Source organism: Tachysurus fulvidraco, chromosome 1 (genome assembly GCF_022655615.1).
Source record: "Tachysurus fulvidraco isolate hzauxx_2018 chromosome 1, HZAU_PFXX_2.0, whole genome shotgun sequence".
NCBI classification, from domain to species: Eukaryota; Metazoa; Chordata; class Actinopteri; order Siluriformes; family Bagridae; genus Tachysurus; species Tachysurus fulvidraco.
The window spans coordinates 31901209-31927102 of NC_062518.1; the positions used below are offsets into that span (position 1 = coordinate 31901209).

Below are 25894 nucleotides of genomic sequence, written 5' to 3' on the forward strand. Positions count from 1 at the left end.
TTGTTTATTAAACTCTACCTGTAATTGAATCCTACCTCTGTCTGTTTTATGACAAAAATGCAGAACAATCTATCTTCCTTAAGTTTTCAATCCATGTTGATATTTTTACTGGTTTGTAAATCAGAGATTAGAGATCCAAAGAAATGTCTTTTTTTTCATATACATAACAAGAATAACTGATCTAACAAATGAGAAAGACATTCAGTCACAAAGTATTTGTAAAAAAAAAAAATTCATGTATAAAATTATTACATAAAACCATTATGATATATACTGTATATACACATTTTATAACATACAACCAGGTATGTGTTATCATGGATGATTCAATATAAATTATAAATATAAATATAAATTACTATAGCTACATATGTAACTATAGCTGTGTGAACCCCAGAGCTGTTAATTCTAGTGCAAACATGAAAACTGAAAGGTTTCAACAAAGTTACACAGTGACATTTGATGCATTTTTCAATAAATGCTTCTGTCACACAGCCACCTTGCAGAGCATCAGTTACACAAGACAATAACCTTTTTTAATATAATGTTAGTAACATTCCTAACTAGGATTTTTTAAATCACTCTACTCCATATTAAGGAAAGACACTGCAAGAATGTTCTACCCACTAGAAAAACCATAGATGGTACCAAGGTCTTACTTCCTATCTGAAGATCACAAACAGTTGCTTAAGTAGGGCAGTGCCATCATGAAGACATATGTCACTTGCATACATAAAATACATCACAGATTAGCCAAATGCCAGACAGTTTGGGCACAAGTAAGGTTTTGGTCTAAATATCCTTTTAAATTTGCTAACAGACTTGTATTTTGATATTGTAAATACTTTTGTAACTACCATAACGCAAATCAGCACATTTGTGGCTGCCATAGATAGTTAGAAACTGTCAGTGAGACCTTTAAACTAGCTGAGACCCAGCCAGCCCAAGGTATTCACAGAGGAAAAAGAGATAAATAGATAAGTATAGTCAAGTTAAGATACGTATAGTCAAGCCATGGATTTCATTGTGACATGAATATTTTTATATGCTGTATAAGTGGTTGGAAATGGATGGCCATAAAATAGCAAATACTGTGCAAAAACTGCCTCATTTGTGACTTGAAAGTCTCTTGATACATTCACAGGCACTTAAGGCATCAAATAGAAACCCAATCCATATATAAAGACAAAACTTTTTTTTTCACTGAATTATGTAATGATTGATCCATGCCTTGCAATACATTAAGAGAGTGTGATTTTGGTCCAAATTTAGTGGATCACATGCATGCTGTGATTCATTAAATTACCCACAGATATTCTCATCTATAAGGGCTGTGATGCGGTCCATAGTAATACAGACAAATTTTAACAGCCATTTTTCTTGACAGTATATTCAGATACTGCTGTTTGATTAAGGCCTTGTCATTGCATCTGGGATTTCTGGTTTGTGTTCCTGCTCCCTTTGTAGTAGAGGATTCTCTCCTAGACGATAGTAAATCTGTCTTGGACCAGCCAGACACCCTTGTGTTGCTACTCGTGCTTTTCCTTGGTAGGACTTCCACAGCCGGCCATAATATAAATCCTCTTTAATCTTTGCATATAATTTTGTGGGGTCAAAGCCAGAGGAAGAGGGGGTATGTTGTACTTCACGTGTTTCTTCTGTGTACATCTAAAGAAATATAGACAAAATATTAGCATTAATTATATATTTTTATGAGGAATATGTTAATGTTCTGTATTACTATAGTTAGTATTGAAAAAATAACCCAATTCTGAATTAAATAACTTAAAGGCAGTTTCACATAATAAGTTTTTTAACATGTCTTAGTTTTGTGCTTTTATTTGCTAATTAAAGCTTACATCATAGCATAAATTAATCTTATTAGCTTAAAGAAGAGTACATTATAATTACAGTATTTACATAAAGGCATTTTCCATTACTTAATGGAAAATGTTAGTGTTATCTATCTCTGTTTAATATGCTGAGCTAGGTTGGCCAAAAAAATCTCAACCACAGTTCCGGTGCGTCAGAAAAACAGGAAATACAGATAACACTAGTGCACGTTCTTTAATCTAAGGTCAGTTAAGAAGTGAAACTTAACACATGATAGTGCAGCTAGAATGTAATATTGTTTGATTTTATTTATTTATTGCTTGAAATCTTACCTCTGAAAATGTTGATTGGTCTGTATACACATGCTGTATCTCAAGCACTTGCCTTCTAAGAATATAGAATATGGAACACACACACACACACACACACACACACACACACACACACACACACACACACACACACACACACACACACACACACACACTCCTTTCATATATGCATACTGTATATGCATGTGTGTGTATGTGTGTGTTATATCCACTATGCCAATGTCTACCATGTCTGACACATGGCACATCTGCTGTTAAGCATACAGTAGATGACTTAAAATTAAAAGATACTGAACATCTCTAGCCAAAACAATCTACCACAAACAGTAGTAAACAATAATGCAATGAACAACACAATATATGGAGTGACCAACCTTTGCTTTTCAAAAGTATATCAGCAGTCTCAGGTACACTTGGTGCAGTATTATATAAAGAATTTGGCCTTTTTTTCCTGACATACAATGCTATTTTTTCCTTAATAATGCAGAAGTCATAAAATAACAATCTATGACATTTTAAAGGATGCTTAAGACTTTTGCACAGCATTATATGTTGTTGGCATTTCTGAATTTGATTATTAAACTGTCATATATTATTATATAAGATAGGTATAGGCTTGGCAAAAATCATTATAGATATACATCAGTGGTAAATTGAAGTACCTCCTACAGAAACACCTTCGGCATGTGTAGATGGAAATGGTGAGAAATAAAAGAGAAAGAATGCATCCGATAGTCAAAGCTCCAAATTGCCCAAATAAACCCTGCTTTTGACCTGCATCATGGGGTTCAGCTGGAGATATAAGAACACCTAGAAAGTTGTGAACACATGCATTTTAACAAACTGTAAATATTTGTTGTGTATAACCAATGTGAGGAGTGTTTCGTAGATTTATTAAGATTAGTATAAAGATCATTATACTTGTTATGACTGCATCACTGATGTCAGTACATTGCTTCATGCTGCCTGATGGAAAGGTGACAAACTGACAGCAGATTCGACCACTTTCTTTCAGATTAGACAACTTCCAACTTCTCTGGAAAGAAAGGCTTGAGGATGCCAAGGGGGTTTGTTGCCCCTGAATCTTTACATTGCCATAGTGCTCAGAGAAGATGTGAAAGCCTTGCCCCGGATGGAAGATTCCTAGTTTGGTGTGATTAGAGCCTTGTACCATCTCCCAGTTAACCTGAGTTAGACTGTCATTCCCATTCAGGACACAGGTCAAGATTATGTTATCTTCCTCCTGACTGAGCCTGATAGATATCTGGTTGTTGGATATGCCTGCAGAAACAGAAAAGGCAAATGAATTATTCTGCCTGCATGTTGGATCTGGGCTAGATAACTGCCTTTCTTTTTATGGCAATATGCAATACACAGATAACTACAAAACTAACAATATATTTTATAATGATATCTTATGAAACTTCTAATATTGTGCATTAAACCAGTAGCCAGAATCTAATTTAATATTTGATAGTTAATGTTTTACTATGTATTTTGACTAATGATTTTTTACCCAGCAGTTGACTGAAGCAGCTGGAAATGTGAAGACTGACTGCGTGTCTAAAGGATTTGACATGAAGGATTGCGTATCTAATAGTACATTCTCTCCTGTAACCTCGTGACTCACTGAAATGTTTTACAAAAGGTCCAAACCATCATATCTTTGTGTCTTCTGACATTTCAGTTATGGCCAGTATTTGATTTGTGCCTGCATTCTCAGAGTTATTCTCAGTACTGTGGCAAATATTTTCCTGATTTAATACACACATGTCTTGATCAGACGTTTATATATACATTACAATCTTTTTGCAATTCATATAATTGGAGAATTTTTGTGTTTGTTTTGTTTAACATTTTCTCTTCAGCACTATTAAATACTGAAAAACTTTCAAAATAAAATTTCTGATTTCTGTTACAGTATATTGTCACAATAGTGACCAGACCAGATCCAAAATCTCTTTGGAAAATCTTCAGCAGTCCCTGAGCACTTTATGTATATTAATTATTAATTATACTTGCGGAAAATCTATCTATTTGTTTATTTACTTGTAAGTTTTGAATATAAGATTAACATTTACTTTCAAGTAATTTTTATTTGGAAATTATGGATATCCTAGATTTATTCATTTTTGAGCACAGCATTACCTTTAATTAACTGAACAAAACTGAAAAAAAAAATATATATATATATTATATTATTATTAATCTATTATTAATCTATTATTTATATTATTATATTATTTTATTAATAAAATGTATTTTATTTTTTATTATGTGATTTTTTTTCTCTCAACTTTGTCTTTTCAACCTGTCAGTTAGTTCAATGGTTCCCAAAAAACTTTCATTTCACCTTTTCATTTTATGTCCATTTTTATTATGCTTGTAATAAATGCTACTGAATTGTACAATTCAATATTAATTGATTTGGTTTGATTTACATCAAACTTAACAGTAATCAAAATGCCCTTGTCATGCACAAATCAAGCCCAAACCTTAAAAAAAAAATTCTAAAAAAAAAAGACATTTCTTAAGTATTGAATTGTATTAAGTCTTAATCTGAATGACAGTGCAGGCCTTTATTAAAATTTAAGAAAATATGTTAATGTAAAGGTTTTAAATGCAATCACTTGTGCAGCGGGGCTAGAGTTAAAGTAGTATTTAAGTTTTAACTGTATTTCTAGTTAAAGAAGATAAAGTGATGTAGGAATGTTCAGTATGTGTATGTGTGTCATGTACAAATTAGGCATTAGCACGTACCTGTTTGCAGGAAGGATACAATGAAAATCACACAGAGAATGTTCTTACTCATGGCTGCTCTTTTACAAAAACAATGTTGGGCTGTTTCCTCTTTTCTATCTATTCCCCCTGTAAGAGCTTACTAGGGACATGTAAGCGACAAGAAGAAAAAAAAAAAACTTGTTTATAATAATCTTGCAAAGTTGGTGACAGATCAAAATCTTGATGTCTTTTTTTTTATTATTTTCCGCTGTCAGCTAAAACATAATTCAGCAGGTCTTTAGAGAAAGGAAGTGATGACGTGGAAGTAGCATGTGGGAGTTTCCATTAAGCTTAGGCCTTACCACAAAGGTACCAGCAAAAACTACTGCTGGTTGTGTGATGATCTATCACTTTCAGCTTAACACCAGGAATTTAAAAGAATGTGAGAAAAGAACGTGTGCTCTGTGGTCTGCAGACTTTGAATATGCTAATAATTAAATATTAGATATTTAGATATTAACAAATTCCCTAATTAAACTAACCTTACCTCATGGGAAACCTAATATGGTCTGTTAAACGAGTTTTGTTTTTAAATTATTACATTTATGTGGTGTTTGGAGTTTATATATACAAAGTGTTTGCTTTATAATATCTTCTGTATGTGAGTCATTCAGCCAGCTATGTACATGTATTTTATGGTGACAGTATAAGTAGTATTCATTGTGTATTTTGTATTAATGATGATGCAAAGATACATTTACTGTCTACTTATACATACATAGTATATGCATACATAGTATATTTATACATACATAGTAAATAAATATATGTATTCATACAGTGTCATCATCCTCTTGCTTTCTTCTCTAATAACTTCAATTACGCAGCTATTGTTTGGTTGAGATGGTTTAAATATAGAAGTTGTTATGCTGGTAATGAAAGTGAAACAAGCAGAAATAACAGAATTTAAAGACCATTGAGAACTCTGCATCTGTGAGAATACTACAGAGCCTGTGTACTATAGGTATCAGGTATAGGTATCAGAAAACCTAAGGTTACAGATTTACCTTCGACTTTTATAAAGCAATAATGCTTCTGAACACTTTTGGAAGCATTATTGCTTTGAAAAAGTCAATGATAAATCTGTAACCTTGAATTGTCTGACACAGAAAATCTCATTAACATGGCATGCTGCATTCTTTTATGTCTTATTAAAGATAGAGAACAAAGAGCGACTGGTTTGAGAATGGTTATATAATGGTTGTATATTTCTGTTAAAGTTGTATTATTTTCAGTTCACAACATTAAACTATAAACAGATAAAATGTGACTTGTGGGCAAATTGGTGGAATAATAGTAGTCTATGGACTATTAATAGTAGTCTAATAGAATAAAATAATAGTTTATGGACATGCTGATATTTGAAAATCATCAACTCCAGGGTTGGCATTGTGTCAGACCATGTTACACAACATTATCTTTGATTTATTTCCCATAACTGAATAAACCCTGTTGTGTTGTATCCAGGATGTGAAATTCTACTTTGTGTTCACACACCAGTTAGATTGGCCAAGATATTTCCTTAATGTTAATGGCTCAAGACACTACTCACCTGTTGCCTTAATCCATATGTCTTGTACAAGAATGGAATTTTTAAAATGGGAATTTATGTAATGTCGATGCAAATTGGTGAATATGTACTTATGTGGATTTGTCAAATCCTGTGGCTCCCTCTTGTGGAGAAACTTCTGTCTGTGTGTGTGAGTGAGTGAGTGAGTGAGTGAGTGAGTGAGTGAGTGAGTGAGTTACAGAACAGGCTTTTAAAATATTCAGAAAAAGGCATACACATTCATTGTTTTGTCAATGAATTTGACTTATTGGCTTATTGTCACCACAGCCAATCAGTATTTGACATCGTCAAGGCCATCCTATACAGTTTGTTGCAAGCTATTATTTTAAGAAATAGTTTCACAGAATCATTGACCAAGAGAGCACTCATTTGTTTATGGGTAAAAATGCTCTGTTTCTAAATCATTTTAGCTTGGCCTTTAAAAGAAAATAAAGCTAACACAGAATTATCCTCTAATCCCAACACTAATTTATTAAGGATTCAGACCTCATGAACTCTCAGTGAAAATGTAGCACAGCTTAACATTAACATTGACTTTAAATATGATTGCATCCCAGATGTCTTTCAAGAGCTGTTAATTGCTCTCCTGTGTTTTTAGACCAAAAGCATTTCTTTTTAGCTTAAATTTGACATTGTGCTCCCCCCCCCCCGTTTCTTCCATCCCCCACTGCCCATCTGTCTGTTCCACAGTGGAGTACAGGGAGGCAGAAGTCCTGTGTCATGACTGCAGGTATTTTACTGAGGATGGTGTGGGGTAGTGTCAAGCAAAACAAAATGCTGAATAACATATAACAACATTCATTTATGTGTAAATGTTTAGGGCCTCTTTAAGACTTGCATGAATTTGTTTTCCGCTGCTATCCCGTGTGTGCGGGTTTTTTACGTAACTCACTTTTAGCCTAGAATGTCTCTGGTCTCCATTCTTCCTCTTCCCCCCATGTTATGTGACTGGCATGGTTGCCTAGGAAAAACTAAGGCCAGCTGGGCCAGCTAAGTACAACCCCACCTCCTGCCCCCCAAACTCTTTCACCCTTCAACCTTACTTCTGCATGAGAACACACACACACACACACACACACACACACACACACACACACACACACACACACACACACACACACACACACACAATGCCTGATCCGTATTTGCCGTTCGCTCTGATGTCTTTCCACTGCTACAGAAGTGCATTAAAAGAGACTATCTTACATCAGTCAAAACTATGTAGTGTTTGAAAATAATATTAGAATAATAATATGAGATTAACAAGGTGAGTTAGAATCTAGTATAATCTTTGAGACATAAAATACATCATTATGCAGCAGCACAATGAGGTGTATGAAGATATCAAGAAATACATAGGGTAGGATAGATTTTAAAGTGAGTGATTGTAAAATAATTTCTGCAGCTATATTTGGGCAAGGTAAGGTTTAATGTTTACAGCCAGGAATTATATTGTAGGGCTACTGAGATCAGAGGTAGAATGAAACAGGAGTTGAAATTCAGTCTCTGGCAATGGATTTAATGAGTTTTAATGCATTTTCAGCTACATTTAGAAACTTCAGTTAGCCCACCAGTCACTGCTGACTCTTACAGTATATTAACCTCTGATCCATGTTGAAAGTCTTGTGTGTAAATGCACATTTAAAAGAATATAGTCTGAAGTGAAAGAAAATATATTCAGCAATATATATTCCCAGTGATGTTTTCTATTGAAAAAAATGTCCATGTGTTTAAAACAACCTTCAATGTATTTACCTTCATGCTTCCAATTAAATATAAGCTTAAATATAAGGTAGGTGCAAAACAGTAGATGTAAAAAGTGTTTTTATATGTTTAAGCACCCTGTAAAAGCAACATTTAATTTGGAATGTTTTGTATGTGTTTTAAAACCTGATTTACCCTGTATCGAGCACAGCACCCAGTTTAATGTGTTTTTAAGCACTTATTTGAACATATTCTTTAGGTACGCAAGAGACAGAATGCAAATGTTTACCTTCAGGAATGCCAATTTGCACAACAAAGATCCATTTTTAATGCTACCAGCAACAAAAATAGATAGCCTTTGACACATCTAAAAAGGAAACACTGATTCTCATCACTCTGCAAAGTCACATGCATACAGCAATGTAAAGGAAAACTTTACATAGAAGTGGAGGGAGGTTGAGGTCGGAATTGCGGGGTCAGTGTTAACACTAGCACCTGCTTCTCATGTCAGACGAGTTGAGCTAACTGGCCTCTCATGTTTTCCATTTGTTGTTGCCTGAAATACATAAAGCATCCTGAGGCTTCTGTTCTCCTGATCTCCTTGTACAATAGGACCCCTGTGTCTGCGGGGGAGAGGTTCCGAGACCCCCAACACATGCCTGAAATAGTTGGAGAGTGGATAGTTGCAAACACCAAAAGTCTTGTCGCCTATCCAAGTTGTAGGAACAACAAATAATAACTTGACTTCTAATTGATCATTTGGAATCAGAAATGGCTCATTTTACCAAAATAAAATCTTATCATGCCTTGATTTTTAATTATTTAATTAGGACAGAAAGGTCAGACTTTGCTTAGAAAGTCATTTAACAGAAATAATGTACAGTACAGAACATAAAGTCATGGTGCAGTGGAAAAAGAATTAATATTGTGTAAGACTCCCATGAGCTTGGAGGACTGCATCCATATGCCTCGGCAATGCCTCAAATAACTTATTAATAAAGTCATCTAGAATGGCAAAGAAAGCATTCTTGCAGGACTCCCAGAGTTCATCAAGATTCTTTGGTTTCATCTTTATTGCCTCCTTCATCTTACCCCAGACATGCTCAATAATGTTCATGTCTGGTGACTGGGCTGGCCAATCCTGGAGCATCTTGACCTTCTTTGCTTTCAGGAACTTTGATGTGGAGGCTGAAGTATGAGAAGGAACACCATCCTGCTGAAGAATTTGCCCTCTCCTGTGGTTTGGAATGTAATGGGCAGCAAGAATGTCTTGATACCTCAGGCTGTTGATGTTGCCATCCACTCTGAAGATATCTCGCATGCCCCCATACTGAATACACATAACCCCAAACCATGAGTTTTCCTCACCGAACTTGACTGATTTCTGTGTGAATATTGAGTCGGTGCGGGTTCCAATAGGTCTTCTGCAGTATTCTGATGATTAGGATGCAGTTCAATAGATGATTCATCGGAAAAATCAACCTTCTGCCATTTTTCCACAGTCCATCATTCCTGCAAGCTGTGGGCCTTGGCAAATGCAACACGGTTTTTTTTAGTTGTCTTCTGTTTAATGCTGGTTTCTGAGCACTAATTTGGCCATTGAGACCACTGCATGAGAGAATTCAACAAACTGTTCTTGTAGATACAGGGGTTTCTGGTGACCAGTTGTTATGTAGCTCTCCTGCAGTTGAAAAAGGGCTGGCCCTGGACTGTCGAACCAACAAATGGTCCTCTTGAACAGTTGTTTTACAGGGTCGGTCTTTCTTCAAATCTTTTTCTTATCCTCTCCACTTGACGTTTAGATTCATTAAAGATGTAGCAGGAGACTTGGTTTTCAGGCTCTTGATGATCAGCACTTTGGTCTGTGGTTGAATCTTTGACATGCAATCAGAGGTCAGGATGCATTTCAAATGAAGGTTGGGTGTGTTGGGGTTCTTCTTCTACACACCTGGGAATGTGTTAATTACAGTATTTGTCACAGGTGATGCTCTAATCTGTGATTGGTTGAATCCTTTAAAGATGTGACGAGACTTTTGTCTAAGCAAAGTCTGACCTTTCTGTCCTAATTAAATAATTAAAAATCAAGGCATGATAAGATATTATTTTGGTAAAATAAGTGTAATTTAGAGGTCTTTGCCTTTCATATAAACCACTTCTGATTCCAAATGATCAACTAGAAGTCAAGTTATTATTTGTTGTTCCTACAACATGGATAGGCAAAAAGACTTTTGTCAGGGAGTGTACATAGTGTATGTACCTAGGATACATTTTAATTTACAAATTAGGCAAAATATAACAATTCTAATAATAAACATTATGTAAATGTGCTCTCTCTCTCTATAAAATATTTATTGTACTGAGCTTACTTTGTAATAATAATTCTCTGATGTACATGTAGGTAACAAATACTGGGATGATTCATTTTCCAAGTGGGAGGTTTTTAATAACGTTGCTTAGCATGGTGTTCATTTTAAATTATTAATGTTTACTATATTTCTGGAATTTTCCCTTTTTTGTACAGGTCCAAGTTTTATTGTAGCACAATAAATATGGTGTCTAATATGAGTCTTGTGTCAGATCAGCGTGTCTTCATATTGAACCTATGCATGTTTATATAAATGTGCTGTCTGTGAATAATGTCAAACACTGATGAATAAAAGCAGATAACTGGAGTTAATGGAAAACCCAAAGGAAAATAGGTCAGTGTTACTAAGAGCCAACACTGAAAAATGGCCACTACAAAAGAAGTTCAAGTATACGTCTTTGTTTAATGAGGAATCTTGAAGAATATTTTAGGGGTACTGTATCTTCTACTTAAAAAGAAAATGTTAGGTGCTGCAGTACATTTCACAAACTAGGTACACACACAATACTACCACTGAATCTGATCTAATTAAAGAGCAACTACATAAAACCTTTCACTATCAAAATAAACAACATAGACTTCAGCTATGCTACAATATAACACTGTGTCCATTGTAACCACAGCAAGTAGCAATAAATGCTCCAGTTCTGATTAAGGCTATTTGTTCTTTAAAATGGGAACTATTTGCCCCCTACTTATCACATCCTCAGCAGGCTCCTTAGATGTTACTTTTATTAATAAGTCACAAAATCTCAAGCAAAGCCCCCGTTTTAATGCCACAATAAGGGATTGGTGAATCATCTATTTATGTCTGATTTTTGCTCTGTTTAATTTCAGCCAGAAGAGTGCAAGAGTGCATCATCTAAAATTAGACTATATTCATTTGGTCTTATGTAGTTATCTTATGTCACTGTTTTTTTTCCTCATAGATCTGATTTTCACTAGTCATATTTTCCATTCCAGTGCTCTGTTGATATTTCTTTGTTCTTAAATCCCTGATTGTGGCTTTGAACTAATAAGCCTGTACAAATATTGTACTTAATAATAATTTGAATGAGTTATCTTACCTAACATGATCTTGACAAACTTTGTAGTACAGCAAATGTAGCATTTATACTATATTAATTTTATACACAACAGCCTAAGAATGCTACCAAAAAAATAATACAAAAAAATAACAGACTGGAATAACATGGTGTTCCATTAACCACACACTGTGCTGAACACTGCAGACTTGTTAAGTATCTCTGAAACTGCAGCTTCTTTACTCCATGTTCAATCATTTTTATTCAAAAAATACCTCCAGGGCATTATATATTTTAAGCATGATGATGTACAATCACCGCTTTAAAAAGTTTGTTCCTACACATGATAGATTTCAGTACAATAAATGTTATTATATTTAGATTTCTAAGAAATAACATGCACTTGCATATCACTTTTTTGACTATTTCCATATTTTATATATGACAAAATTAATTTAGTTTCTGACAAAACATATAAATGTAAAGTGCAACAAGCACTTGTTTCCTCAAATTTTAACTGCATTTTTGCTAAAAACCTTTAAACTTTAAGTGTTGTTTTTCCATTCTTAAACTGTACTCCAACAAGAAAAAAGAGGAAATTAACATGTTTGGATGAATATATCCAAAATGATTTTGCACGAATTTCACCAAAATAGATGCTATCATCCATAATGCATTAGGGTTGCATTAGGTATTAAGGGTAATTTATAAAACATGCAAATTATCATGGCTAAAGAAATTCTGACAAAATGACCTTGTTATCTATTTGTCATTATATAGAGGTGCTTAAAATTATATTCTGACATTCTCTTTTTTAACACCTTGCATAAACAAACAGAAGTTAACATGTAAAACAAAACATAACAAAAGCAAAATTAAAAGCAAAACAAAAAACAACAAGCTAAAGCCTAGAATTTGTTTTTCTGTACATAATTTTTGTAACTTACATGACAAAATCAACAGCAACTAAAGCGTTTAATTTACCCCAACATATCTAAGTTATAACTATATCTGATGTATCTTAAATCTAAATATATCTCTAGGATTTATATTGTTTAAATTCAAACATTCCTAAACCACTGAGTAGATTACATAAAGAGAGGTTCAGATGCATACAAGAACATAGCTATACAATATTAATATAATGCAAACAGACAAAAAAAAAAAAGAAAAAGAAATGTTTTACTAATATCTTTACCTTTACCAGAGCCAATAACTGTACAGCTTTCAAAATATAGAATGGCTAGGTTCACACACACAAAAAAATATGTCAATGAATGTGTGTGTGTGTGTGTGTGTGTGTGTTATTGCTGATAAATCTATATGCTTGTATCCTAATGACTGCTTTACTTATGTTGTCAAAAATCTGAAGCCATCTTATTGAATGTGTTAGAAAATCTCTAGAATTAAAATGGACTTAAATAGCTTACACTTAGTGTAAACCTAGCCACATGGTTCATGACAGCACCTGCCAGACCCCTGAATTTCCCACCGTACCAACCCCCACCAACCCAACTCACACAACACATGGCAATGATTTCTCGGGGCTTGATTCTTTTTTTTTTTTTTTTTATGAAATATGTATTTGAAATTGGTTTGTCACAAAGTTAAAAAATTTTTTCAAAAACTCACAATTTCAACCAAAAAAAATCAATTCATTTTCAAACACTGCTTGAATAAGCAGTCTTATTGGGTTATAGAAAAGTGTTGTTTAAAAATTAGGTCACATTGCCTCACATTGCATTGGCATTGGAACTGTTCACCCCCTCGATGTACAATAACGCTTTAGGTTTTCCCATGGAGATCCCACCTGGATCCATTTTAAGTATATCATTGCGTAATTTCTTTATTTAAACCAGATTTTCTTTGAGTAGCAACACACTAAATATAATTTGTGTATCCATTTGCAATGGTGAGAGTTTTTTTTTGGAAAAACATAGCTGTTACTGCTGCATCAAGGGAATGGATTACATACACACAAAAACTCCTTCCTTACAAAAGTAAATAAGAACTGTAGCTATACTTATAAAGAGTTACTGTGTTTATCACCTCCAAACCAAATTCATTAAACCAGACTATGGTTATTTAGTTGGACATAAAAACTCTAGCATTATTATGGTAATGACCATGTCTGTAAAAAAAAACTTGTTTTTCAGATAAAATCACAGAAATCTCTATCAGGCACATCAACCATTTTCACTTTATATGTGTTATCTTAATGTGGGCATCTATACTAATTGCTCTTAAACAGAGCAGATTAGTGAAATGACCCTATAGGGTCCATGTTAATCTTAGGTGCACCTTTGGCTTTAGTCTTAAACTAAAGCCTTTGGTATTAACTCATACAAGTTTGGACATTTCCAATGTTGTTGTGGAAATACACACCTAATAGAAAATGTTCTTAGATGCAATGTGTACAATTAAAACATTATGTCTTTAGAGGAACCACCTGAGGAAATTTCTGGATCACTGATTGACCATGACTGGTACAGGAAGTTACAAGAAAGTATAACTCACACAGTTTCTTGTGCTTTGAATGCAACATGCATGAATTTTAAATATCGAATCTAATAATAAAAAAAATAAATAAAAATAATAATAATAATAAAAAAAATAATATAAAAAAAAATTAGGATTCAGTTGTGCAGCTGCAGAACTAAGGTATACTATAACATATGTTATGTATAATATAATATAATATAATATAATATAATATAATATAATATAATATAATATAATAATACAGTTGATTTCTAAAATAACAGACACAAGATACTTAAACATACAGTATTACAGAGAAATAACTTATTACAGGTGTATCCATTCTTACCCAGAAAATGCCTATGTCACTGTAAGTGTTACTGGACACCATATGGTAACCATTATATTATACCCTTTCTTTTAAACATATAATGATGCAAACAATGACATTCAAAGGAATTAGGAAATGAAAAGAATAGAGCTTGATAATTCCTTTTACTTCACTTGGTCATTTTTTCCATTCAAGTTTCCAGAGTGAAGGTTTGCTGAAAGGCACCTCCACCCTGAACAGGCTCTATTTCAGCAAGTTGACACCACAAAGGACGCAATAGATCCTGTTTCACTCTGTCTTAGTGACACGATAAGGTAATCTAAGCTCTTGGGATTCTTAAGATCTTATTTGTTACCTCTTTCTAAGCTTACCTACTGATTTGGGAAAATAATAAATGTCTCAAAGCTTGTACTATCTTTGAGACAAACTGTGGACTATGATTTACTGAATTACTGCTTTCTACTGATTACTATGATCATTAATTACTGACCACTGCTTATGTCGACCAATGTACTATAGCTGTCTTCTTGTAACATAATATCCGTCATACATCCTATCCGTACCATCTGTCAATTTCATTATACTGGTTATGCCTTTGACACTTTCTGTCCTAACACAAGAAAGGTGGTTCCACTTTATATGTGCCTCATAGCTGTCACTTCAATGTCAATTTGCAAAATTCCTATAACACAGATAATGAATGCTTATAAATCACTCCCACTGCCATTCTTTCAATTTGATCATATAAGAGTGGGATGGGAAACAATGATACAAAAAGAAAAAGGAAAAGGAAAAATTACCACAAGACAAAAATACCATGACCCCCTCAAAATCATACAGATATTCATAACATTTCAAGTAACCATCTTGGTACTGGCTGTTGGAACACTGTTATGAATAGTGTTTATGATATACAATCAAGTACATAAAAAGACAACCACACACTTACAATCCATATCCTTAATTCAATTACCAATGCTTTGCCTCATGGACTAAACTATACTAAAGCACAGATATGTCACTGGCACTCAAAAGGTGCTATTGCCTTCTTTACTCATACATTGTTTTGAGATTTGCCAGCAAAAAAACCCAAAAGAGAAAATGTACAATGCTAGAAAGTTGTTTTTAAAGAACAATCTTACTCCATATGCAACAAGAACACAGCTACCCATTTACTAGATCAGGATTCAAAAACCTTTGCAGCCAGTGACCCATTTTGGCTACTAAGTAGAGCCAAAGGAATTTTTCTTCTCAGACTTTCCCAAATCCACAGAATATTTTTATTAAAACTTTCATTAGATTTAACAGAAGGTGACATTGTTTATAAAATATCCAAGATGATAACAAATTATCTAATTTAATAACTGTGATAATGATGGGTTGTTATTTCTACCACTTTAATAAAACATAAAATCAACACCTCCCCTGGCTGTGGTTCACGAACCCCACTTTGAAAATTATGGTTTTTCAATATACTTCCAATTCCAATTTCCATAAAGTGCTGCTTTACTATAAATTAGAAATGAAACGGTTATCATTTTCCTATAAATGAACACAACCTTCACTGACTGTAACAGGTTGAGTAATTTCTGTAGGCCAATATATTTTTTTAAAAAGACAGTATATTTTCCAAACATGTGACCTTGCTTACCATGCTGTCAAATGAAAATACAGATTGATAATCAGCCCTAATCAGAATTTAAACTTAAACACCTATTTCTGTTTTTAGGATTCTTCGGTTTTTATTCAGATATCAAACAGTACTACGGTTGAACCCATGCTTTATTTAATCTAGTTTGCTTCTGATCTCTTTTTTGTTCTGTTTGTTTAGACTTCTTCATGTACTGCATACTAAATACATTAAGTAAATTGACTGGAAATTTAGTGTTTAAATGCATCCTGATTAGAGCTTCATAAATGGTTACACTGTTCATGATTATTCAAGAGAAACTGCTTTATACGTGTCTAAATCTTACACAGAGTTTCTGTATAACTAGATGTTGCATGAAGTGTGGATAAATGTTTAGAAGCAGGTCTTTCCTTTGATGGTCCCTCTTGATATATCATAACAATTATAAACTCAGAAACTTGAATAGTTAGATAAAATCAAACTACATTTCTGATACAAGAATCAGATGGACCAGGTGTATGGGACATTTGATGGACTGTGCATATTAGTCATAACAACACATTATGCAGTCCAAAGGTGGAGAAGGAAAGCTCATTTTCAAATTGGATAAAACATTGTTTAAAAAAACAAAACATAAACACCATAAAACCATAAAGACAAAACTGAATAGATACTGAAAAGTTACTGAAAAACGTTTAACCTTATAGGAACATTGTCTTGATTGGAATATTGTGGTAACATTATCTCATGAAAGAAACTAAATGCTAATACTTAAGAATTAAACTGAAAAATTACAAATGGTCCAGATTAGAACAATTTGCATGTTTAGTGCATTAATTGGAATACAGGGAAACTTCGCTTGCCAGCATGATTTTTTCATGAGAGTAGGTTTTTAACAGGGTATAAATTAGGTTTTCCAGTATAAATATCTAATTATGTGTGATAATTAGCAAATGGTTTTGGAATCTCATATATCCTCATTACTCAAATTCATTGACAGAATAGCCAGTAAAGATATTATGGTTGTTTGTACATGCTCAAATCACAACCATTTACTTTACCAAATTTGGTAACCAAGAACGTACTTCCCCAAAAGCATCACAGCACAAAAATCACTGGCAAAGGGTAGAGCCAGCATTATATTGAACACGCTTTCTTATTTAAGATGAATTTAACCTTTGTGATACTTTTGGAAAACTCAGCCCATTAGCCATTTATGGCAGGGGATGCTGGTAGAGAGGATTGTATAATTGTGTATAATTGCTTATGCAGACTGCACATTTAGTACTATTTGGATGTTTTGGATCAGTTGAAGTAATTTTCTGAGAATGGCAAAAAGACTTCGTTTGCTCAACAATAACCTTCTTTGCTTGGTTTCTGTTGGTTTTAAATCATCTGTGTGTCTTCTCAGTTGCAGGACCAGTCAGAGGCTTAGTTCTGTGTTGCATGGCATGCTATTTATAAACACTCAGCAGTTGATTCTTCCAAATTCTTCCAGTGACAGATGGAGTAAAATTTGGGTTTGTGACTGTTCCTGTTTTTTTTTTCAGGGTACCGTGTACCAATTGAGGCTTCAAATGTGGGAAATGCTGGTAAATGTTTCTCAGGTGTTAACTTGCTGAAGGAAATGTCGCACTCTAAAACATTTCTTTTGAAATTGAAAATGGCTGTCAAGTTCTTGATTATTCTAGTTGTGTCCTTATGAGAAGGTTGAATTCACTGAGGCAGTAATTGATTAACTAATTGTGGAATAAGCTGTTGCAATCAATAGTAGATAACAACAATGGTACAAAAAATATTTGTGCATTATCAAATCTCTGTTTTTCATTTCCCAAAATCAAGCATTTTGATGGACAAAAATATGAGGCTCTTCATATGTACTAAAAACAAGTGCTTTAGAGATCTTCTCAAATGGATTGCTAACAAAACCCCATTAAGAGTGACAATGTGACTTGTTATGATCATGTCTAGTTCTAAATGCTACTAGTTCATGTTGTCTTAATCATAATCTTTCAGTTAAATGACAATTACATAAATATACCCGTTCATTAGGTTCTTAACTAAATTATTTTGTTAAATGGCAAATAAAAAACATATTAATGTACTAACCAAAATCCAAACTTTGTTTTGAATCATATAAACTAATCCAACACATGACCAAAAAGGTATATTGGCATAACTGTATTGAATACACTACATCTTGGTTATATCTTGGTTTACATTGTATAACCTTCATATTGCAGCTGCCAACTGTATAGTAGGAGATCACATTAATGCTAATAAATAAGGTTCAGTGCATAAAATAAGGACTTATCTAACATTATGACCAACCTTCTCTGTCTGTCCTATTTTGCATGCCATTACAGTAAATACCAGTAAACCAGCAGAAAGTTTTTTTTTTAATGTTAAATAAAGTTGGAGTAAATGCCACTTAAAATATGAGTAAACAAAACAAAAGGTTTTTACATTTCATTTTGGGTATTATAAGATTATTAAAAAAGTTAACATTAGCAGCTACTGTACAACATTCAGACAAAACAGTCTCTAAAGCAAACATCTCACTGTCTGCAGTGAGATATTATATTTAGATTTTCATAAAGTGCCTAAAGATTGTGCAGTCTTATTTGCAACTCAGCATGTGTTTATTCACACACATACACACACACTGTACTGTATTCTCGAATATGGTCAGTGTCCCTAACAAATTTAATTGTTGCATATTTATTATATTTTACCAAATTGTTGCTTTCCTTTTTTGCACTGATTACGCATTATTAAACTAACTTAAGCTAATTTATACTAACTTAATTTCTAGAAGGACATTTTTAATTCTTAGTTTGTCTATATATAGGATAAAGGTTTTGTTCTGGGGCAAAATATGAAAGGAAACCATTTGAGTGATGTCAAAGCTTTTCCATGTTCTAATGTTTGGCCTCCAAATGTCGGACCCCTAAATTTTAGCTGACAGCCATCCTCTTGCTACACCAAGTCGGATTCCACTACACATTGCTCTGTGTATTCCTTCACCAGCTCCACTTTCAAGGTCTCCCTGAAGAAATCAGCCATGGGTTTCCACAGAGGTGGGTCCAGGAAAACCTGGCACATCACATAGCCCTTCAGTGTGCTAGTGTGGCACCTCAGGTGACATAGGAGCTGCTGCACAGCCAGAGCCAGATCTTTGCCAAACATGTCAATGTTGAGGTAGTACCAGTCGTCACCAATCGGTACACGAAAGGGGAAAGTGCACAGGCTGGCCATAGATGGGCAACAGGTATCATCCACCATCCAATCGATGTCTTTCTTCAACAGGATCGCCATATTGCTGGGCATGGGCTTGAAGGGCTGCCAGTCTTGCACAATGGTGCCATTAGGTAGTACATCCTGCATTGCTTCACTGCTCAAAAAAAGCTGCTGGACATCTGCAGACTCTAACCTCACTGGGTTGCTGGAAGGAGCAAGGCCATCTCCATCTAGACCCACATTAAGCCCAACATCAGTGAGGCGTAACTTTAGGTCTTCAGCACAGAAGCGTACCAGCAGGATTCCCTTTAAACAGGAGTTTCATGAACGTGTGAGAGAATGTACAGTACAGTATAACCTGATCAGCACGGTCTACTACACGGTCTACTGTGTGGATTTGAAGTTTTTGAAGAATTAAAGCATTTACATAATGAGAAAGAAATGAATGAGTTTATATACAAATGCAAAATTTGATCTAAAAATTCGATGTACTGTAAGATTATACAGATGCATTTTAGTTATTGCACGCTCAAAAAATGCTTAGTAACAACCATTCTTTAATGCGAATTTCATCAGTTATCAGTTACCGGTTATGTCATTTTGCAGCAGTAGTTGCCCAAGCAGTTGGTTCATAATTTACAGCTTTGTTAAAATTCAGCCTGGTTGGGTATGTGGCAATATTTACTTACCCATTGCAAGAAAGCAGAGAAAGGAATGTTTGATAGTAGGCTTCTATTATTAAAAAATGTATTTGATAAAGTTGCAATAACTGTTAATTTATTTCCTTATTTTGCTATCATGATCTCTCACTGTTGTCACTTACTTGACTTATGTTCACTCCTACCTGTTTAGTGATGAGCCTGTACTTCTGGAAGTCCTTGGGCCCCAGCTGGTCATCTCTTGTCAGCCTGCACACTTTAACTTCAGGATACTTGGATTTAATATGCTGAGAACAGAAGCGGAGCAGCACCCGCGCAACTCCCTTGCCCCTCTCCTGAGGGGCCACACGGAGGCCTTCCACCAGCATAGTTTCTCCATCGTCAATAACACATACTGACTCAAGTGCAATCTGGAAAATGCAAGAAAAAGTACTAAAAGTCAATGTGTTAAATTCTAATATAAATTTACAGCAGTGGAAACAATGTGTTTTGGAAAGCTTTGAATATCTAAAAAAACTAATTAAATATAACTAGGTACCAATAGTATACTTCAATATTGTTCATTTTAGTTTTCAGTACAAATATACAAAAAATAATTACCCTGCAGTGCTTAATAATACACGTCATTATGTATAAATAAATTGTAATCTTACCACTTTGCCTTGCTTGCGAGCAAGGATGACAGTACGGTTTGTCTCCTGCAACCAGGCCTGATAGCGGGTGGGAAGGTAGTCTAGGCCACCATAGATGCCCTGACTTATGGCCATGATGTCATCAAAGTCTTCCTCGGTAGCCACAGTGAACTGTAGTCCAGTGTGTGGAGGCACCTCAGGGAGGCAAGTCAGGCTGTTTTCAATCTTCATTGTTTATTGCTGCCAGTGAAGCAGGACAGGAGTAATGTTCATTGGCTCTATTCCTGTTAACTGTTGCATAATGAAATTAATCTAACATATAGCTACTGTATATATTACGTGTATGTAGTAAACATTAAGCTGAATTCATTTTTTTAGAAAATTCCTCAGAACTGCTTAACCACAAGAAAACTTTCACATACAAATGTGAAAGCTTGTAAGTCAAATTCCAGGTCTGCCAAGTGTCCACCGCTGGGTCTTTGAGCAAGGCCCTTAACGCTCAACTGCTCAATTGTATAAAAATTTGATAAAATGTAAGTTGCTCTGGATAAGGCTGTCTGCCAAATGCCATAAATGTTGTAAAGTCTGCTTACTGCTAATACATTTGCATAATTAGTGGCAACCCTGAACCATCTTGCCCTACTTCTCCCCAGTGTCTATCTATAGGTTTTTCATTTCATTCATTAGAGAGTTGCCTTAATCTAATAAATATCACTGTGGGGCTTTAAATATCTACTGGTTTCTGAGGTTGTGTTGGTAATACAGCTCTTGAAAGCATTCTTATGGCAGCTTATTTGGGTGCTGCACAATAACATGTCACGTAACAAAAATTCCATTAACGATTTATTCATGGATAGTCAGATAATATGGAATGATTTCAAGCCAATACAAATGGAAGGGCAGATGAAAGACTATTTGCCCTTACATTTAGATTGGATAGTGGTAATTTTACTTATAATATGTCTGTACAATCTGTACAATCAGTTATGTACTTGCATATATCTTATTTGGCATATCTAATGTAAACTCAAACTGTTATCCCCTTTTCAACTTCTGTTGAAAACCATTACTAACCCCAAATTAATTTAGCCCAAAGAAGCCAGGTCTAAACCATGTCTAAACAGTTATATCAGTTCTATCAAACAGTTATATAAAATTTCTAATCAAATATATTTTACTTAAAGCAATTATTTATTTCAGTGAAAACGATAGAAATTAAAAAAAAATCCCTTTCAAATAATGTAACTGTTACAGATTCAAGTCAAAAATCCACCCATAGGAACATTAGTACACATTTTGCTGCCATGAAATGTACATCAATGAAAACCTAAACTTTAATATACTAAATAAAAATGACTGTGTGGTCTATACAATTATACTGATAAGTGTGACACATCTGTTCATTTTGGATAAATGCCAGACCATAGCAGGAGGTGTGACTGGACAAATTTTGACTGCACGATATTTAAGGTGCATCTACCGTCAACTAATCTTGACATATTAGTAGCATTGATATAAAATACCTTTATGGCAGTGATGACTGAAAATAACATACTAGTAATTGGGGAATTTGGTTTTATATTATTAAAAGTATTGTGTTGTCTATCCAGGAATGAAAAAATATTTCAGGGCAGTATAAACCATAAATCTATCAGTTAGCTATGCCACAGGAATCACTAACTAATAAAATCAGTTTATTAGTGTTTAGTATTATCAAGTTTTTTTTCATTCTCATTGTACTTTGTTGTCCTTTCCACACCGCATATGCCATGCATGTATGATTCACTGTGTTCATCTCACTGTATATGGTACATTGTATATGGGTAATATAACAATAAAGAGCTACTTTACTTGGCTTGACTCAAAAGCATAATTAGATGCTTGCTTATTGTTGACTGTATACATTATGACCTGATCATGTGAATGACTTTGCAGTATTTTCGGAGGCATCGACAGTGCACAGGGACAGTAAAACGGTCACTGCAGCATTTTGACTTCATCGTTAATCACCGAGTTTTTGTCTTTTCAACACAGATTAATATAGGCATTTTTGTGACAATACGAACAGACATCTATAGATGCCTAATTACCCTGTATTGATTATTGTCATTATAAAGGTTAACAACCACACACGCAAAATCTAATTCTTAACAAGACTCATACAATTATTCAAATCACTGCTTAAAGTATTTATCAAAATGATACAGTTTAAAAGTACAGTTTTGACAGTGCACAATTATACACATATCTGACATACATGCTCACACAGCCCACTGTAAACCATCCCCCAACAGCTCTCTCAAACACACACACACACACACACACACACACTCACAGACTCTCTCGCTCTCACACACGCACACACTCACCAGAGTCTCTCTCTCTCTCTCTCTCTCTCTCTCTCTCTCTCTCTCTCTCTATCTATCTATCTATCTCTCTCACACACACAGTTATAGACTCTCTATCTCTCTCTCTCACACTCTCTCTCTCTCTCTCTCTCTCTCTCTCTGACACACACGGAGAATTAGAAGACAATCCAACACATTACAGTTCACAGAATTTTAATCACTATTCAATGCTCCTGATTGTAATGAGAAAACCAACATACTGACAGTGACATCAGTGGCATATCTTCAGAATTCACCTTAAGTCATCTCTTCCAGTGGAGCTTCTAATTTTATTCGATTATGCTGGCTGAGCAAATCCGAGAATAGTGCCAGAAACTGATAGGTCATGATCTACTCAACAGAAACAAACAGCTGCTCAAGACTCAACGACCTCAGCAACATTATCCGAACATAGATGAATATGTTCAGCTATTAAAGCTCGATAGTTTCACGTGTAGACTGTAAATGTTTAATTAGTCGGATGCTTGCGTTACTCATGGCTACGAGACCCACAAAGTGCATTGATACGCCATTAATCAATGGAGAAAACCACAAAAGTCAAACCACTATGGCTTCTCCCGTAATATACGATATATAGACATCATTCACACACATATTCACATAGCTTAAACATCAATTAATATGTCTCCTGTAGACATGTTAGCCATCTCCTTCCAGTCCCGGTAAAATTCCACACAAAATGGCCGTTGGGGGTGGTGGTGTCGAGGGGGGGTGTGGGGGTGGGGGCCTTGTAACGGAAAAAAAATCAAATGTATTAAATTCTTTGCTGCTTGTGAGATAAAAACGTACCAAAAAACCCCAAATCATCGGAGTACATTTTTGATTTCGCTTTGAATCGTTTTATTATTATTATTTTATTATTATTATTTGTCCTTTGATGTACTGTAGGACATCACTGGATGTCATCGTGAAAAAAAAAAGGATGAGAGAGAAATCGTTAACGGAATTTTACCCACCTTGAAAGACGAATGGAGGACTTTTACAGTTTGTGCAGGTTTTGCTGGATGAAAACTGGCCTCAGGCAGCCACGCAGGTGCTGAATAAATGCAGGTTTAAAGTGCCTCTCAGCTGCAGAGATAATTTTAAACCGGGTCTACACACAGGCTCTCAGTATGTCACTTTAGACCACTCCCACCACCCCTATACTATAGAGTCAGAGAGACGTAATCCCTCCATCCTCTCTCTCTCCCTCTCTCTCTGTGTCTGCCCCCCCCCCTACTCTTTCGTGTCTCTCTCTCTCTCTCTCTCTCTCTCTCTCTCTCTCTCTCTCTCTCTCTCTCTCTCTATGTTTCTCCCCCCTCTCTGTGCCCCCCCTCTCTCTTGCTCTCTCTCTTGCTCTCTCTCTCTCCTCCCTGTCTCTCACTCTCTGTCTGTGTCCCCCCTCTCTCTCTGTGTGTCTGCTCCCCCCTCTGTGTGTGTGTGTGTGTGTGTGTGTGTGTGTGTGTGTGTGTGTGTGTGTGTGTGTGTGTGTTTATGTGGATGCTGCAGATGACGGAAAAATACTTTAGTTCCGGTTCCATGTGGAATTTCTTTCTTTCTTTCTTTCTTTCTTTCTTTCTTTCTTTCTTTCTTTCTTTCTTTCGTCTTAAAACCAAACAAAGTATTTTTAGAATTGATAGAATGCTAAATAATAAAACACACAGGTGTAGGATGTAGGTACAGGATAATGGCACTATATTGCCTAAGGTTTGTGGACACCTGACCGCATGTATGGCCTTAGGGTGAGATAAAGAAAAAGTAATTAGAAAAAGAAAGACTGACTGAGCAAGTTAGATTATCCAAGAATAAAAGAAAGGGTTGCTTGAAGCCTATGTGGTTGCAGAGTGCCCATGGTTTTTCTTTGATTATTGATTATTATTTCTGTACACGCAACATTGTGTGAACATACTGTATTCACACTGGTTGGCTGTTTCTGTTTATTGTCTTTTATATATTGTCTTTTTTTGTTTTGTTTTGTATTTTTTGTCTGTGTTGTCCTTTGTCCTGCACTGTCTTTATGTCTTGTTTGTCTTGTCCTGTACTGTCTTGTCCTGCACTGTCTTGTTTGTCTTGTCCTGCACTGTCTTGTTTGTCCTGTTCTGCACTGTCTTGTTTGTCTTGTCCCGCACTGTCTTGTTTGTCTTGTCCCGCACTGTCTTTGTCTTGTCCTGCACTGTCTTGATTGTCTTGTCCTGCACTGTCTTGTTGGTCCTGTCCTGCACTGTCTTGTTTGTCCTGTCCTGCACTGTCTTGTTCTGCACTGTCTTGTTTGTCTTGTCCTGCACTGTCTTGTTTGTCTTGTTCTGCACTGTCTTGTCCTGCACTGTCTTTTTGGTCTTGTCTTGTTCTGTCTTGTTTGTCTTGTTCGGCAATGTCTTTGTCTTGTCCTGCACTGTCTTGTTTGTCTTGTCCTGCACCGTCTTGTCCTGCACGGTTTTTGTCTTGTCCTGCACTGTCTTGTTTGTCCTGTCCTGCACTGTCTCATCCTGCACTGTCTTGTTTGTCCTGTCCTGCACTGTCCTGTCTTGCACTGTCTTGACTTGCACTGTCTTGTTGGTCTTGTCCTGCACTGTCTTGGTTGTCTTGTCCTGCACTGTCTTGTTTGTCCTGTCCTGCACTGTCTTGTCTTGCACTGTCTTGTTGGTCTTGTCCTGCACTGTCTTGTTTGTTTTGTCCTGCATGAAATGACAATAAAAGCTTCTTGATTTAACTTGACTTGACTAGTTTTAGGGACAAGACTGGCCTGTTAGAGCGAGACAGAATCCACCTGTTAAGATGCTGCTCTGATATAATATAAATGACTATTAAATGACTTCAGGACTCTTATTGCTAATATAAGCAATATAATGTCATTACATAATATAGAAAAAAATAACTATAGCTAACTATAAGCTATATAAAAATAGAAAGAAATAAAAAGCTTT

General features: G+C 35.1%; 2 protein-coding genes across 3 annotated transcripts; both read right to left on the reverse strand.

The window, feature by feature from the left end:
* Positions 1-78: 78 nt before the first annotated feature.
* Positions 79-5205, reverse strand: si:ch211-196f2.6 (immunoglobulin domain-containing protein). The gene is made up of 5 exons (XM_027169524.2): positions 4926-5205; positions 3087-3446; positions 2828-2975; positions 2166-2220; positions 79-1668 (listed from the first exon to the last, which is right to left on the reverse strand). The coding sequence occupies exons 1-5, from the start codon at positions 4975-4977 to the stop codon at positions 1411-1413; spliced, it is 873 nt and encodes a 290-aa protein (XP_027025325.2). The 5' UTR covers positions 4978-5205; the 3' UTR covers positions 79-1410.
* A 9132-nt stretch (positions 5206-14337) lies between these two features.
* On the reverse strand, positions 14338-24190 carry nat16 (N-acetyltransferase 16). 2 transcript variants are annotated; one of them, XM_027169562.2, is made up of 4 exons: positions 23948-24190; positions 20605-20874; positions 20137-20361; positions 14338-19598 (listed from the first exon to the last, which is right to left on the reverse strand). In XM_027169562.2, exons 2-4 carry the CDS (start codon positions 20812-20814, stop codon positions 19032-19034), a joined length of 1002 nt encoding a protein of 333 aa, XP_027025363.1. In that variant the 5' UTR covers positions 20815-20874; positions 23948-24190; the 3' UTR covers positions 14338-19031. The 2 variants fall into 2 exon arrangements, with proteins under 2 accessions (XP_027025363.1, XP_047676894.1); XM_047820938.1 differs by having other exon boundaries at positions 14339-19598; positions 20605-20823; positions 23948-24187.
* Between the last annotated feature and the right edge of the window lie 1704 nt (positions 24191-25894).